The sequence below is a fragment of the Crotalus tigris genome, unplaced genomic scaffold (genome assembly GCF_016545835.1).
Source record: "Crotalus tigris isolate CLP2741 ecotype Arizona unplaced genomic scaffold, ASM1654583v1 scf7180000024506.7606697, whole genome shotgun sequence".
Classification (NCBI taxonomy): domain Eukaryota; kingdom Metazoa; phylum Chordata; class Lepidosauria; order Squamata; family Viperidae; genus Crotalus; species Crotalus tigris.
In genome coordinates, this window is record NW_024100678.1 from 4,265,801 (window position 1) to 4,284,341 (window position 18,541).

The window sequence follows — 18,541 nt, forward strand, 5'->3', positions numbered from 1 at the left end:
TATTGTATTCTGAAGATAATTCCATAGCTCTTTAATAGGGGTAGTAACCATTGTAAAATACCATTGTATAGCTACCAATGTAAAGATAATCATGGCTTGACTGACCCCGATTTTCAAGGCCCTGTTTTTTATTTGCTTCTGATCCTTTGGGACCTATTGAATATTATCTCAACAGGAATTATTTATTTGAATCTAGTAAGCTTGTGCTTGTGTCATCAGCCACTTAGTCTACTTTAGCTACTTTTTTGGTAGTCTTTGAATTTTCTGAGCATCAAAATTTTCTCTTGTTACTCTTTGTATTATGTGTCCTAAACATTTAAGCTTTAGTCCCATTTTAAAGTGTTCAGTAAGTAGTCTGGCTTTATTCATCTAGTATCAAATGAACTATTTTTCTTGTAGTCTAAGGTTTTCTCAACATTTATTTTCAGTACACAATTTCAAAGAATCAATTTTTCTTACTCAGTCTTTCTAACGATCCACCTTTTTAAACAGCAGTATGTGAAAATGTAACTCATACAACTGGAAAAACATAATCTTAACAATATATACTGTTGTTGTAAGTGCAATGTTTCTGGGCTTTAATAGTTTATCTAAAAGAGTGATAGTTTTTCTCAAGTAGCTGACATCTTTTTATTTCATGATATAGTCAGTATTCCTGTACATTTTTTTATCATAGTAAAATAAAATCTGTTATTTCAACTATTTTTCCATCTTTTTCCATTGGGTTGGTACTGCTTGTTGACTAAATCTTAGTTTTAAAAAAATGAGCAGCAGACCAGTGTTTGGACTTTCTACTTTCATTAAGAGATTCCTAGGTCTTCCTCAATTACAGCTATCAAAGTATTATTATAAGCCTATCTTAGATCATTCATGTTTGTGTCAGCAATTTTAATGCCAACTCCATAACTTCTACTTCAACTTTCTCATGGTATATTTTGCATAAATGGGACAGTACATGATCTAGGTATACTCAATTTTGAACCCTTTTAGATGGTCCATATTGTATAGCTTCTTGTTCAGCCTATATTTCTTTTCAGTAAATAGATGGAGTGGCCCATATTTTTAAGAGCTGTCCACAGTTTGTTATAATCTACACATTGACTCTTCTTTGTATAATCAAAAAAGCAAAAATATGTGCCTTTTTGGAACTTCCTCACCTTTTCCATTTTCCATCAGAGTTTAGGAATATGACCTTGGATAGACTTCCCTCCTTTGATTCCAGCTTGTAAATCAAAGAGTTCTTGTTCATTACATTACTAAAGTCTGAAGAAGGAATGCAAAAGTTGTTAAGTAAACAAGAGCTCTTCCCTGAGAAAAACCAAGGGGTAAGAAAGCAACTCAAGATTACCCTATCTTGATTTTCTTTTACACCGAAAGAGCAGAGGAGAACACTACCAGGTTCTCAAGATTTTATTACCGATAGTCCTTGAGTTACAACTACCGTATTTATTTACAGATGTTTTGAAGATACAATGGCCTCAGAAGAAGTTACCTACAACCCATCCTTTATGTTACAACTTTTGCATCACCCCCATCGTCATAGGATCATAGTCCGGCACTTGGCACCTGGTTCACATTTATCAAGGTTACAGCATGTTGTGCCCACTTAATCATTATTTTCAATTTTCCCAGCCAATTTCCAACAAGCAAAGTCAATTGAGGAAGCTAGAATTGCTTAACAACTGCGTGATTCACTTAACAACTTTGATAAAATGGTCATAATATCTGGCCTGGTTACATGATGACTCACTTTATGACCACACCAACTTAAGACAGTAATTCCAATTGTGTTCATAAATCAAGAACTGTATGCATTGCACCCTACAATGATTAAGTAGAATTCCAATATTTTTATAATGTTTGTTTCCTGACTCGCATATTATGAAAGGCTTACATCAGTCTTGAAAGCCTCTACTTTCTCTAATCAGGCATCAAACTGTGCTTTTGAATGTAGAGATGGCATCAGATTCTTAGGGCATTTCAATATTCAGAAAACAATTTACTGAAGCATTATTGAAACAACAACAACAAATGGATGTACAAATAACAAATTTACATGATACTATGGTATAGGTAGCATAATCTTGGGATAAACATTTAGTCAGGAGCAGGTTGCTGAGCTGCTTCTGACTGAGACAAAGTTTATTCCAATGTTTCTTTGATATTTCTTTGATGAGTCAACCTACAAATCACTACAGGATCAATTTTGTTTCGATTCTGCTAAAAAAAGGGGTAATTAAATTGGTGTGCACCTCACTGTGGGCAAAGATTCATTTACTGGACAATTAACAGAATTCTATACAAAGATTTAATGATCAGACTAGGAAACCATCAACAAATTGAGAGATTCACAAGCTAAAGCAAGTCAACTGCAGCATTCATGAGTACATATTGGATCTTTAATCATATGCCAGAGATATGAAATGGAATGATATGGCTTTGACTAACCAGTTTTGAAGAGTACTTGCTGATGTACTAATTCTGAGTTAAAGAATCCAGAAGAACCATTCCAGTGTGATGCATTAATTGATAGACGGTTCAAAAAGTCGAGACACAGAGGAAATAATAAGGTAAGGAAGTGTAAAGCTACCTCACGACCTCTCCAGTAACTTCGTCAGAGACCAGTGCCAGAGAAGTCATGTAACAGGAATGGTAAAAAGATTCCTGTCCTCAGCAGAGAAACTAAAGGGCAAACTTCATTTGTTTCTACTTTGGAGCCCCAGTCAGCCAGCCAAGATGACTAAAGTAGTTATCTGACTCAGCTACAAAGTAGTGCATCTATGGAACCACAGCCCATGTAGCCTTCAGGTATCCAAAATGCTCTAAAATTTTGGGAAACTTCACGTTCCCCTCTCAAAAACCTAGCAAGAACCTCAAACAACTAAGAAGAGCTCAGGCAGCTTACAATAAATATTGTATTATCCTGTGACTCTTTATTCAAATATGAGAATACAGCTCTCAGCTCTTATAGACTCAGGTGCCCCAGTTAATTTTACAAATGAGAGCACAGTGCAACAATTACTTACAATATTATTAGAAAAAAACAGGCTTCTAGAAACTATTGATCAACAAGTGCTTCAAGCTGGTCCTGCTTTACAGTACTCAACATCTGTGGCAAGATGGGTGGCATACAAGTTTGACAAATAAATAAATGTATAAATAAACTGTCAATAAATGGTCATACAGAATTTCTGTCAGTCTATGTCACAGCTGCCTCAAAAGATTGAGCATAATAAGATGTGGCAAGTGTTAGAGGAAGTAAAAGTCACTAACCTTGTCACCTCAGTTGGATCAAAATAGAGGTTTAGGCAGCAAGAAGGAAATTTCAAATTTTGGGTGGCTGAACTGGACAAAAGGTGGTTTTAATTTTTCCTTTTCAGGGCCCAAAGATTGTGCACTCAATACAGGAACACTAGTTTGATTAGGCAATACCTATAGCACTGCCCCACATCAAAGAGTGAGCATGTTCCTGGTTACCTGAAAAAAAGCCCTGGGACTGTAAGAAGTTATGTGAATGGGTATAAGTGTTGCTCATTTTTTTTACTATGAAAGAAGTAAACGTTTCCTGAGACACATGTAAAAAGAGGACAGCCATGTATTGTATTTGATGAGCAAAAAAATGCTGTAATCTGGTGAACAAAAAAACTAGACCTCCTGCTTGTGATATGCTGTTAAATGGTGCCATTCTTGGCAGCAGTATAAGTAATTATGTATTTGCAACTATGGAGTAACTTGAGCAGGATCTGAAAGCTCATGCACAGTATTCCTTACATTTTGTTATGAAGAACCATGTTGCCAAGTGACAAACCATCTTAGGCTACTCTGGCACACAGATTTCCCACAAAGTTTGGAATAGGCAAATTAGAATTCTGTCCAACAACCCAATCTTTTCACTTAAAGTCTTATTCTGAGTTTTGTTATCTGGTATTGCCAAGCTGCCTTTGGCCGGCCCCAGTTTAATCAAATGTAGAATTTCAAGAATAGGATCAGGAAAATTACCAAAAATCATGAATTTATTTACAGAACAGATTGTGAGTATACTTGCTAGTATAATGTTCTCTCCCACATTTTCATCATGGTATAATGAGTTTGTGAAAAAGGCCTACATTCAACCTGGTCCATCTCCAATGCTCAGCTGAATGCATGGGCATCCATTGGGGCCCTTCTTTCCTGGCTAACAGGTTTATATGAACTAGCTTTTGACACCTCCAAATTAATATGTAATACACTTTTAATGTATTTTTTGAAATCACAGGATATGTTCCAGTGGCAAAGTCTCTATGAAAAGCAAAACTATTTTTCCTTCAATATTGATGAAATTGACCCAATACCTTCAACACTTTTTGGTACTGCTGAAGAAATAAACTAAAAATGTTATGAGAAATGACAATATATAACAATGAACCTTTTTGTCAAAACTCACTGAGTCATGCTGGAAATAATTTTATCAAGGAGAATAGCTACGATGAAAAAAGAATAAAAATGTTGAATAACTCAGATATACTTACCTGAGCAGTGCTTCCCTCATCACTGTCTACATCAGTCAGGCTGAAGTCCAGCTCACAACTCTTTAATTGTGTCTCAGCCTTATCTGCATAGCTGTACCTCAAGAGAAGACCTACATGGTATCTTCAGAAGGATTCCGACTTGAAGTCCAGGGTAGCCACTGCCATTCATTGCAGACAACGCTGAACTAGATGGACCAATAGTCTGACTCAGTATCTTTCAATAAGATAGTGATGGCCACTTGCATCAGACAGATGGCCCCCAAGCCCTGTTGTTTGGTCTCTGGAGACTTCCAAAACTGAGTTGCCAACATTCAGAAGCAAACCATTCAGTATGCCCAAAGCAGTTCCCCATGGCTGGAAACTAAAGCTAAAAAAATAATTCTCAAATTCCTGGTCCTGCAGGAATTAGTGCAGGAACTGCTGAAGTCAGTCATTTCCTTATTGCTCCAATTATACTAACTTCTGGTTGGGCTAGAAGAATAACCTTTAGATATATGAATATTATCTTTTTATCAAGGAGATCAAGATGATTACTTGAAGGACTAATGGCAACAAGGAGACTTTCATGGACAAGAAAGGTCTTGAATTTTGGTTCAACAGCAGATCCCGGGAATGACTGATAGCAACTTCTAGTGTCATCTAAACTATACTTGTGCCAAAATAATTCACATTGTCTCAGTGATGGCTGGATTATATAGAAACAGGGGTAAGTCACAAATGTGGAATGGTTGAGTCTAATGATATTGTTTCAAACACATTATTCTCAGTGAAAATAACTGGTCAAAAAAACTAATAAAGTCTGACTCACATAATCTTCCATTATGGTCACCTATATCTAGCACTGATTTTAAAAAATAAACTGAAATATAATCAGAGCAAATATTCAAAGTTCCATTCTTCTGCATAACAAACTGAACAATGCATGAGAAGAGTGTGGAAATCTGCAAAAGAGCCAAAAGAAAAATAATCCTCAACCAAGTCCATGCTGCTTTTGGCACTCCACAGTGTAAGCAGTTTATTCCCAGAATGTGTTAAAGGTTCACCTCCCGGTACAGCAAAATAGATCCAGTAAGTTAATATCAGGTGGTATGTGTCACATATAATTGCTTAACATCTCTGTGTATTCAGAAGCACTGTAGGCTATTTGTAGTAGAACAGAAGCACATTATAAGTACATAAAAGCAATAGAAGGTCTGAAGAGTAGATATACAGTAGCAAAACTGACTCCCAACAGCAATTTTCTGAACAAAAATTGCTGCTTAAAGTTCATTCACCTAACAGATAGGATCCACAGTTTGGAGTTAAATCAAATCCAGCTGCCTGCATCTGGTGGTAATGAATACATGGAGTATAAAAGGAAATGAAGGGAGAATAGAAGAGTCCCTCCTTAAGGTAAATACATCAAGTAATAATCTTTTTAAGAGGAAGTTTCACTGCTTGCTTAGCATTATAAAACGGGTGTATAAGTATTTGCATTTCTCTCTTGAATATTTTATGCTATCAAGACAACTATAATGGTATTTAAGGATTTTGCCCTCAGTTGATATTTGCTTATTTCATCTTGCTGTTAGGCTAAATATTTCCTATGGAAATATTTATCCATATTTAGTTTCCCTGTGAAACTGAATTATTCCATTTCTATCTCCTTTCCAAAGACATACAAAACCACATTGTCTTATGGAACTTGAATACAATTAGTATACAAGAAGTTTTTTTAGACTGCATTCTTCAGATGCACATAATATTTACACACACACACAAATTTCCCATGATGAAGCAGTGGAGTGGGAAATTATAAAGAGATACATCAGATAGAAACATAAAAGGCACAGTGGGTGAAAACTACATTTTAGATACAGGCCATTGACAGAACAGTTGTTACATCTGACACAGACCATCATGTATTAATGTGCTAATTAATGCAGTGACATAAGAAACCGAATTTTCTCCTTAAAGTTATAGTATTAAACTATAATAGTATTAAAACTCCCAATGAATTGTATTTCAGCTGTTTCACAATGAAATCAGTTTTTAAAATTCCTTTCCCCAAAGACTGCCACCTTGAAGTTAGTGGCTGAGTGTCCTACCTAACTGAAATATCTTCCTATTATTTCTGGATAGTTCCATTTCTGATGCCAAATTTATATTCAACTACTCTTTTGAAAGGAATTGGCACTGCTGACAAATAATGGCATATATCAAAAATGAGCAGATTATGAATCATAGTGTTACTATGAGTGCTGTTATTTTGTCCTATAATAGCAATGACAAGATAGATATGGGAGAGAATGAAGGCTGTGATTATTCAAATGTCAGTGGCAAAAAATTACTGTGAGATTTGTGGATACTACAGAAGTGGTCTGAGCAAACAATTGTTCAGTTAAAAGACTGTATAACTTGAAAGCCTTTAGCACTGAAATGTGGCATGTTCACCTTCTAAATATAGTCTCCTACAAATCACATTGTTCTAATAAAAATACATCCCTTCCTCTACGATAATGGTAAAGGTACCATAGGTACCATTAGATATTTATTTTTTCCCATACTAACCCATGGGAGAGAGAAGCATTATTTTTTCCTAGCCCCTACTCCAAAATTGGAGACAAGCTAGGATGAGTTTTCCCTAATCAGTACTATAAGATTGAAATTAATGTGGTACCTGAAGAATCACAGATTTGGCTCAGATTCTTGCACATAACCAACAAAGGCACTGAGGTGTTTTATATATCTATATCTCTCTCTCTCTGTGTGTATACATACATACATACATACATACATACATACATACATACATACATACATAGTCTTTAATAACGTTAAAAACAAGAATCCCGGGTATACACATATCATGGCAGTAATAAAAGTATCCGAACACCAGGATAAAAATCTTAAACCAAAGCTGTTTAATCTACAAAAAGTACTAGTTTTCGTCGGCCAAACTACCAACATTGTCAGAGTGTAAAAACACCGGATCCAGGAGTTAGTTTATATAACTGGCCGCCTCTGCGCTCTAACCCTTGAATGGGTCATTGGTCCACTTATTAGTACCGGTCATGCTGTTCTTAAAGGGGCCGTGCTTGTCAATGCATCCATTAACTTCCAAGGTTGCTCCCCTGCCCCCAATAATAGGACTAGCAAATGTGAGAATGACATCTGAAACACGTAGGATAGTTTGGCGATGAAGACACGGGGACAGCCCAAGATAAGTGGGCTGGGGGGAGAAGAGCAGGAGCAACCTGACAGCTGCCCCCTGGGTGCTCGCACACATGCCAACAATGACTAGGGGCAGGGGAACAATCGTGGAAGTTACGGATGCATTGACAAGCACAGCCCCTTTAAGAACAGCATGGCCAGTTCTAATGAGTGGACCAATGACCCATTCAAGGGTTAGAGCGCAGAGGTGGCCAGTTATATAAACTAATTTCCAGATCCGGCGTTTTTACACTCTGATGATGTTGGTAATTTGGCTGACGAAAGCTTAGTACTTTTTGTAGATTAAACAGCTTTGGTGTTCAGATACTTTTATTACTGCCATGAGATAGATAGATAGATAGATAGATAGATAGATAGATAGATAGATAGATAGATAGATAGATAGATAGATAGATACATTCATACATACATACATACATACATACATACATACATACATACACACACATATACACACACACACACACACACAGAGAGAGAGAGAGAGAGAGAGAGAGAGAGAGAGAGAGAGAGAGACATACATACACACATATATAAAACACCTCAGTATTTTATATATATTGAGTTCCTGGAATGTGAAAGGCATTTTAGTATGCCTTGGAAATGTGACCAGCACATCAGGGACCTAAAAACATAGAAGACACAAATCCAGGAAGTTGCAAGATACATCTTCCAGCATCTTCCAGCTGCTTTTTAATATGGTTCCATTTCAGTAGTGTTTCTGCTTCATCCAATACTCCTGATTTTAAGTAAGATGCCTAATAGGATGGAATTTTGCATCTTTTGTAAAAAAAAAATTCCTTTGTATAAAATGTGAAGTATTGAGTGGAAATAAATGATTCAATTCAATTAGTTTAGATACGCAAATGTAAACTCAATCAAGAAATATTACTTTACCTGTTTAAGTGCCTTTTTGGTATGCTGCTGGAAGGAAGACACTAGCTTGCTTTGCATTGGTGCATTTGTAAGGCTTGAGTCCCGAATGGAAGACAGTTCTTCAGGTGCTTGCTTAGGACAAACTATGAACACAGAAATAAAATTAAGTATTTAAACTACAGGAGATTAGACTATGCCTCTTCATTTCATTTTACTTCATTTTGAGACCTTAAAATATGAAAACTGATTAACAGAGGGATAGAATCAAGATCACGTGAAGTATTAATACCACTCTTCAATGCCTTGGTAAGGCCACACTTGGAATACTGCATCCAGTTTTGGTCACCACGATGTAAAAAGATGTTGAGACTCTAGAAAGAGTACAGAGAAGAGCAACAAAGATGATTAGGGGACTGGAGGCTAAAACATATAAGGAACGGTTGCGAGAATTGGGTATGTCTAGTTTAACGAAGAGAAGGACAAGGGGGGACATGATAGCAGTATTCCAATATCTCATGGGCTGCCATAAAGAAGAGGGAATTAAGCTATTTTCCAAAGCACCTGAAGGCAGGACAAGAAGCAACGGGTGGAAACTCATCAAGTAGAGAAGCAACCTAGAACTAAGGAGAAACTTCCTGACAGTGAGAACAATTAATCAGTGGAACAGCTTGCCTCCAGAAGCAGTAAATGCTCCAACACTGGAAGTTTTTAAGAAGAGACTGGACAGCCATTTGTCCGAAATAGCGTAGGGTTTCCTGCCCGAGCAGGGGGTTGGACTAGATGACCTCCAAGGTCCCTTCCAACTTTACTACTATTACTATCTCAGAGCTGATCTCCCATATAAGGAAGAAATTGTATTTCAGACAGCATAAAATATCTAAAAGGCTATTTAGGAGAACTAAACAGCTAGGTAAAGAGGAAATCACCAATAGCCATTCAAATTATCAAAGACACATTTAATGTGGAAGCTGCAAATATCAGCTAAAATACATCTGAACTCTTATTGTTCTTGGCAAAGTATAGGCTTCCAATGGCAAAAAGCATCTGCATGACAACTGGCAATGAAATCCCACAATGCTCAGTGTTGTCAAAACATACATTTTCAATTGCATGCTTCCAACACATGCTAAATTCAGGAAATGCTGATACCTAGAAATTAACATCTGTGTAATGTCTTTCATTATAATTTGAAAATGTACTGACTGCAATAATGCTCACAGCTACACTGAATGTAATAAAGAGAACCACCAGTCCAGGAAGCAGAACAGAAGGATGCTTATCACCTCCTGTAAATGTTACAGAAGTTAATAGAATAATAGAATTTAACAGCCTTGAGAGATCCCTTGACCTAATAGGTTAGTGCTAAGGTTCAACCAAGTAGAAAAAGGGACAACAGCACATAAACCAATTCTATTCAATGATTTAGTTCCAACATTGAATTACAATCAAGTTTTAAATGTAAATGTTGTTAAATCTTGTGAGAGAATATTGAACAATAGTAAAGCCATGCCATGATGCAACTAGAAACTGAGTTATTAATAGCTAGCATTTTATACAGTATTTTTAAACAATATTGAAAGAGCCTTATATATATAGCACAGTGGTTTTCAACCTGTGGATCGGGACCCCATTTGGGGTCGAACGACCATTTCACGGGGGTCGCCAAACAACACAGTCCGCCATTTTTTTCCCCTTTTCCTTAGCTGTGCTACTCCCTTTTATCCTATTGGCTTTTGAAAGCCAATAGAATAGACTCTCTTGAATAGAGTCTAATTCTATTGGCTTTCAAAAGCCAATAGGAATTGTCCAGGCTGTCTCTGCCCTGCTGAGCCCGCCAAAGTCCCATTCTGCAAACAGTGCTGCAACTTGTCTGCAGCGAAGGCGAGCTGTCTGGAAGTTTCCACCCCTCCCTGCTGAGCAACTACTAAAAATGTAAGTAAAAGAGGGCCAGGGGTGGGAGGTGGGAGGCCAGTGGGCGCAGGGAGGGTTGCTGGCATGTGTGGGGCCCGGCGGGTGCCTTACCTCCCTTGGGCTGGGCCAGCTGGTGGCCCAGCCGGTGGTTGGCCTGCGCCGTCTCTGCCGCTTGCCAGCTACACCTCGGCCGGCGCAGGGGGTGGCACCACGCATGCGTGGCGCTCCCGGGTAGGGAAAGTCCTCGACTTACGACCGGTTGGGTAGTCCTCGACTTACGACCGGTTGGGGGGTCACAGCATTAAAAAGGTTGAGAACCACTGATATAGCACATTATCTAACAAATGAATAACCCTATCAGATCTTAGTCTTTGCTTAATTTAGTCTAGTTGCTTATACTATACTCTCCAGTCTAGAAATTCTTTATGGGCATAAACAGAGTTCTCTTATATCGCTTGTTACCTGCAATGCTTTTAACTAGAGATGTGAAACATGCATTCTACAATAAGGGCATAGCTCCTCCTCTAAAACTTCCTCAAATTATGTATTTAAAAATAAACAAAATACAGTGAGATAAAAGTACAACTCTATTACTATCTTAATACTATTCTTATCTTCATACAACAAGGGAGGAGGGGAAATAATGGATGGCAGACTTAAGCTGCAAATCATGTTAAAGCAGTGTTTTAACTAGAGCTGTTATTCCTTTCATAAGATATAAAATTGGGGGATGGAGTTCTGCTGATTTTCAAGAGCTTGTTAAAAAGAAGTGACATCTGAAGCTCTCACAAATACTGATATCATATAATGGCAGGTGGCCACCATAATTCCCTCATTTGACAGAGAGAAATGAGGAGCACTGCTTCAAGAAAGTGCTATATGTTGATTGTGAAGCCAGATGATAAATTTTTGCTACTGGCAATAACACAGAAGCTATATTTATTAAGGCACTGATCTGCAAAACACATAGATGTTACCTACTGTCAATTATACTATTAAGATGGTGAGAGTACTGAATTTCTTACATTTTTCCACAATATCTGATTTCTTTGACAAAGGTAGAGACAAAAATACTACAGTTATAAATAAACTATTTTATACTAGATTATATCTGGAATTTAGGCTAGGAAAACAGGTTTCAAGAATGGGCTTTGCAGAACATGTTGGCCCAAGTGATTCCCCATTTTGAAGTCTTAAAGCAATTATCCTCATTCTGTAAAAGGAATCAGAGCTGCTTCATATACCTTTCCCTGCACTCACATGCATGCACATTACACACATAAATACCCAAGAAAAGCATTCAAAGCAGTTTCTCCATCAGGGTAGAAAATCATCATTTGTAACTATTTTAATACATTAGGAAAACCTTCCAGAGTATTTGGTTACAACAGTCCATGCATCAGGTTATTTTGGTTTGTTTATATATAATCTAGAGACACATCATCTGAGGTGGGTAGCCATATAAATCTGATAAATATTATTATGAGAAGAATAATATGCTGGATCTTCATTATCTAATTAATTATAGAACTCTCTTCATAAGCTTTAGAAGAACTAACAATAGCATAAATTGTTAAAGATAGGTCATAACATGAAATAGCAAGTATTTCAGATTTTTGTAGTATTTCTATACATACAGTAAATTTGACAGTGGGTAATTTTCATTATGTTAATTTAGTCACAGAAACACAGAAAAAGACCTAGCTATCATATAGCCATAATAATAACAATAGTCAATTAAAAATTCTAAAAAGCCACCCGACTCTACTTGGTCAATCTAATGGAAGACATCCACTGCCTTATTTAACTCATGTAGGTATCTCAGATAAAATGAAGTTAAGTTACTAACACATGTAAAATTAATAATTATTTTTTAAAAAGCTTGTATCTGAGCATTTGATATAAGCATTATACAAAACTTTTGCAAAGCCAGTGAGGACTGTAAAGCACCATGAAGCAGTATATAAGTCTGCTATTGCTATATACAGGTAAAATAATTGATTAGGATAAAAAACACTTAACTTCATGACTTCCTTTAGCTATGTAAGCTCACTGGGTGACTCTGGCTAGTCATTATTTCTTAGTCTAACTACCGTATTTGACAATGTTTTAGTTGCAGGGAAAAACAATGAAGAGGGAGTGCTTTGTATACAATCTTAAATTCCCAGAAATGAAATAGATTACCAATCTAATCAGGGATGTACTAATAGTGAAGACAGAGGTAGTCACTTGGGACCTGCAAACCTGGCCATAAGGGACCCCAAGATGAGTTGTAGTGGAGAAATCATATAAAAGAAGGGAGGGAGGGACCACTGCTTCTTCTTCAGTTTTATTCTGCTGTGCTGAGTTAGCTGTCTCTGAATCAGCATCGTTTCCACTACCAACCTCCCCTCAGTTAGAGGAGAGATACTTATCAGACACTACAGTGGTGACAGCCTAGAAGAAATAGCTATGGGACTCTCCTTCTCAGTGGCTATAGCTGAGACATGGCTCTTAGGTTTACATTTGCCTTGTGGCCCAGAAAGCTTTACTCCCAAGACTAACAGCAGCAGCAGCAGCAATAACAATAACATCTGTCTAAATCTCAGGTCCTTAGGAAAGACTCTTTGGTGAACAAAAATGCAAAATCCAGTCAAAACATCTGGTATTATTATTAACAAGAATGAACTTTAGCTAGCAGCTATAGATGCCTTCCTAATTATTCAGTATCTCCATTCTATAATGATTTGATATGTTAGCATTTAATGAATGATAGAAATTATGCTAAATGGAAATCTCAAAAATCCCCATGCAAAGGGATGCATAGCTGAAGAAAATAACTGCATATTAATCAAAACATAGTACAGAACGTTGCATATGAGAGATTGGAAAATTCCACAAGGAGGAAATATACCTGCTTTCAGTACTATAATTTTCGGTTTACAAATTATAATTTATTAAAAAGTATTGCACTTGCTGGTTCCAAGTAATTAGAAGAGGAAACCACTGGTCTTAATGAGATCTCTTTCTGAATAAATGTGTCTAAGCCCAGCAAGAGAAAAAGGAAAGTTACATGCTACCTCTTTATGATTCGTTTTAATATTAATACAAAAATAGCAAGAAAGTTATATTAGTTTAATTTGTTTCTTGGCATAAATGCTTTAAAAGTTTAAAATGAGTTAAGCTAAAAAACCAATCACTTTAATTACTTTAGAGAAAATATTCTTCTGCCTTGGGTACTTGTGCAAGTGTATTTCTTATGTGATAACCTAAGCACAAAACTGTTGTTCTCAAACAGCAATTATTGATAGGGGCAGATGTCACTTCTTATTGAACTGGGCAATTTTGTGATAGAAGAAAAGGCAGGAAAGATAAGTAAAAATCTTCAGAAAACAGGAGAAGCAAAAATATGCTTTGTCCATCAGTCTCAATCAGCTCTTTTCTGATGCTCAGAAAACCTGAACAATATATGGGGAGGGAGGGAACCCTAAGAGAAAATATGGAGAGGTCAGCTTCAAATGAATTTATAATTATTGTCCATTTTTTTCCTGATCTTATCAATTTTACGTTGTTACAATAATTTTAAAACATATAAATTATGAAGTTACAAAGCATAGATTAACTTTCTTTTTTGTAGTATATCTTGCTGTTTTCAAGCAGAAAATATCTGCATATATACTAAAGATATTGAATTATCCAAAGCACATTCTTAGAAGCAGAACACAAGTATAAGCCACTTGTTAAACTACCTTATCAATTCCATACATTTTCTCAGGGTGACACAGAACTATATGGGCATTGACATAAATGGTCTTGCATTGTCAACACACATATATCAAATAAGCATCCAAATCACACTGACCTCTCTAGAACCTAAACTGCAAAATCAGAACAGCTTTTCTCTAGTCAGGCAGCAACACCTTTTTGTTAAACAAAAGAAAAAAAACATGGTGTTAAGTTATAATACAATTAAAAGAAAGGCATCTTTGATCAAAAAGTGACTTTAAACAAATAATGTTGTTTTATGCAAGCTGTTAAAAAATCTTTATTACTGTTCAAGTGACCCAAGTAAAATTAAAATGTATCTATCTAGAATAACATATTTACATTAAAAGAACCAAAACAGAAAAAGATATTTGTTAATGTATGCGAGTGTATGTGTACAGATATATATACTGCAATTACAGTCTCTCTCTCCCTCCCTCCCTCCCTCCCTCCCTCCCTCCCTCCCTCTCTCTCTCTCTCTCTTTCTTTTTGCTGACAAAGAGTTAGAAAATTAATTAACTCTTTGTCAGCAAAAAGAAATCTGAATTTGTAATGTATCGCAGTAGCGACTTGAGCCTGCTTAATGCCCCTAGTATAGGGGGCGGCAAGGCAAAAGTGATTATTAAAAAAAAAAAAAATAGAACTGCAGTATAGCAGTCAAAAAAATGCCAAGGTGCAATAAATCAGACCGGTCTATCTGAAAAACTCTCTCTCTCTCTCTCTCTCCTCTCTATATATACATACATATATATACATATATATACACATACATATATATACATATACACACATATACATATACATATACAAACATACACACACATATACATACATACATACATATATGGCTAATAACACCACTTTGTTTGGGAGTAGTACCATAAAATTATATATCAATGGAAAGATAATTTAATCAAGAATGTAATGCAATAACCTTTATGAAGGATTTGCTATTAGAATAGCAGTTATAAAGAAGAAAAGTGAAACAGGTAGAAAAAATGAGATATACAAAAATTATCACGTCAGTTAATACTTAGCTGAGTAACCTTCAGCATGAATTACGGCCTTACAACATCTTCCCATGGAGTGAACCAAGTCCTTTAGTTCTGCAGCTGTTATAATGTGAAACCAAGATTGAATCATTGCTTCTATTAACTGGGTTTTATTGCTGGGTCGCTTCTGACTAACAAGTTTCTTTAGTCAGCTCCATGGATTTTCAATTGGGTTAAGGTCTGGGCTATTCCTAGGCCATTCCAGCAGTAGAATATGATTATTTTGAAACCACTTTTTGCATACAGCAGCAACATGACATGGAGCTGAATCCTGTCGAAATATAAATTCTTCATTGTCTTGGAAAAGATCATGTGCAGAAGTCTTCAGTTTGGGCTCAAGTATTTCATTAATGTATTTTTGGCCATTTATATTCCCATTAATCAACAAATTCTGTCATATAATCCCACATCATAAGACTGACTGGGTGTTTCACGGTACACGTAATGCAATCAGGATGCAAATCTTCTCCGATTCTTCTCCTTACGTATTTTATGCCATCACTACCAAAAAGGGAGATCTTGATCTCATCACTCCAAATAACACTGTCCCATTGTTCCTCTGTCCAAGTTAACATGGGTTTTAGCCCAGTTTAGTCTTTTCAACCTTTGTTTAAGAGATAAAAGTGGCTTTTCTCATGGAATTCTAGATTTTAGGCCAAATTCCTGCAGTCTACGCCAAACAGTCTTTGCACTCAACTTCACATTGCATTGCGCCATTTCATCTTGTATACACCCAGATGATTTTCTTCTGTCATGTAGGCACAGTCTCTTAATTCTTCTATCATCACTTGCTGTTGTGCACCTTTTCCTGCTTTTACCAGTGTGGTTTGGTAGTGACTGAGTCTCTTTATACCTCTTCAAAAACTTAGAAATGCCACCTTTGGTTAAGTTTCCACCTATTTTTCTTCTAATTTCTTTATAACTGTAGCCTTGTTCACTTAATAATACTATTTTACATCGCTTTCTGGGTGACCAGTCAACTCTTTGCACCATTACTTTAATTTTACTATGTTTTACAAGCTTACTAAATGAAAGAACACAAAAAACCCCAACCAACTTGATAGTGATCACATAATACATTGACAAATGTCCTCTTCTCAGCTTCAATACATGACATCAATAACTGAATCCTACTGTGATCTGATTGGCTCATTGCCAAAACAAGATGATGCCTGATTGGCTCTCTAAACACTCATACTCATTGGCTATAATCAGATTAAGGAATGCTACCTGATATCAACCTAAGCAAGTTGTGCTTCCTTTTTCTGGTTATTTGGCTATAACTTTTCATAGAATACAGATAATTGAACAAACTTTGTTGCATTACATTCTTATTAAATTATATTTCCATTGATATTAATTTTATGGTACTACTCCAAAAAAAGTGGTGTTATTAGCCATCAAACCTCAAATGTACACTTTTCCCAAAAGGTTTCCACAATTTTGGTCATGTATGTATGTATGTATGTATGTATGTATGTATGTATGTATTCTGAATTTGAATAGTTTTTAATGGAAGCAGTAGGGCACAGAGGAAATAGACCTTTCCTTCCTGATAAATAATATTGGCATTTAGCAATGGTAGTTGATGATGGAATTCTGAGATATCTTCTGCAATAATCTGAATCTCTTTCAGGAATATAAAGAGTACTACAATGGCAGTTCAATATCTGGGCAAGTTTCTGATGACAAATTATTTCTTTTTTTAAAATCTTTTCTCCCACTAACACAAAAGTACAAAGTACTTTTTACAGTACTATACGTTTTACATAGGCACACAGAACTAAACATACAATTTTGGGACTTTGACATCCATTTGCTACGTTGAAGTTAAGTTTTTCTTTGTACACATTTTCTACAAGTTAGCACAAAAGTACTGGAAAAATACTTTTAGAAGAGCTACAAGCTGATTTTAACAACTCACCATAATTATATTAGGGTTATTTCCTTTTATTTTCAAATAGGAAAGGTCAAGAGAAAATGACTAGCCAATGAGCTGGCATGGCTGAACAGATATGTAAGGCCATGTTTCTCATATTTAAAACTCAACATTCTTACTTTATTCTTATATTTTAAGAGGAAAAAAATTTAATGGCTATGTTTTGCTCCTGTAATCATAGTCCTGCTCCAACAGCAGCCGGGGGGGGAGGGGGGAGAGACAAGAGAATAATAGCAGGCAACTTGAATTGGAATAAAGAGGGACACCATTTTGGGGATGAGTTAAAACCCAGTTTCTCATGATGGATTCTTCTATTAGTCAAATTGCCTGCTGATCAAAGTTTCTTTTGGTAGAATTGTTCAAAAAGTTAATTGAGTATCAGCCTGCCCAAACTGAACCACTGAGCAACTCACACAGAAAACTATCAACTGGATCTATCCAGGAGTACAGATTTCTCCAGAGCTGAGTGCAAATGCTGAGTGCTGTAAATTGCTCTTTTGGGAAATGCCTCTTATAATTTGTAAGATGTCCCAAGTCCAACAATCCACAAAATGGATCTGCAACATTATGACTAAAATGTAACTGAAGTGCCCAGAACTTCTGTTCAATATATAATTTAGGTGACTGACAAAAAACAAAAACAAAAACAAAAAAACCCACTCTCCAATTACATCCAGATAAAATTCCTTCCCAATAGCTAAATTGTCAGCAATGATACCAAAATAGAGGAGGTAACCCTAATTTTCCCTATTGAAAATCACTAATGTAAGATGTGAATCAGACAGTAGGACAATTTTATAGAGTCAGAGTCGGAAACAGGCATCAAGCCATTGAACCTAGTCATGCCCTGTTCAAAAATCCAAATTAAACACCCCAATGGCTTTCTTCCTGAATACACACACGGAACCTGTAGATTACCCCTTTTGAACAAAAAATACCATTGGGAGAATTATCATTAGAGACAGTAAATGGACTAATTATGTGCAATAATCAAAGTCAATGAAGTGTCTTAACAGGGAAAGTAAGACTTGGACTGAAGTTACATTTTACCAAGAACCACCTGAAGAATAACCATAATCTCACCCTGAAAAATGGATGATGAATATGGTACAACAGGACAGAAAATGTGCTTGTGAAGGACGAGGAAAAGGCCTTCTTTGTGAAAATGTGCCATACGTGCAAAGTTTTTATTTCCATTTGAAACCAAACGGTAGCATCAGAAATTGAAGGAAGAAAGCCATGTCATTCAATTATATCAAGAGGTCAGCAATGAAGTGTCTGTAAATTACAGGCTACCC

At 36.3% G+C, this 18,541-nt stretch overlaps 1 protein-coding gene across 3 annotated transcripts in view; it reads right to left on the reverse strand.

Annotated features, from left to right (window-relative positions):
* Positions 1-18,541, reverse strand: part of ASXL3 (ASXL transcriptional regulator 3) — a 104,504-nt gene that overhangs the window by 40,931 nt on the left and 45,032 nt on the right. For 2 of the 3 annotated variants that reach the window (XM_039333554.1, XM_039333555.1), the window contains exon 5: positions 8,619-8,740. In XM_039333554.1, coding sequence (XP_039189488.1) covers positions 8,619-8,740 — 122 coding nt within the window. Of the gene's footprint in view, positions 1-4,508; positions 4,617-8,618; positions 8,741-18,541 lie in introns of those variants that run through there. The other variant, XM_039333557.1, reaches the window with a different exon arrangement.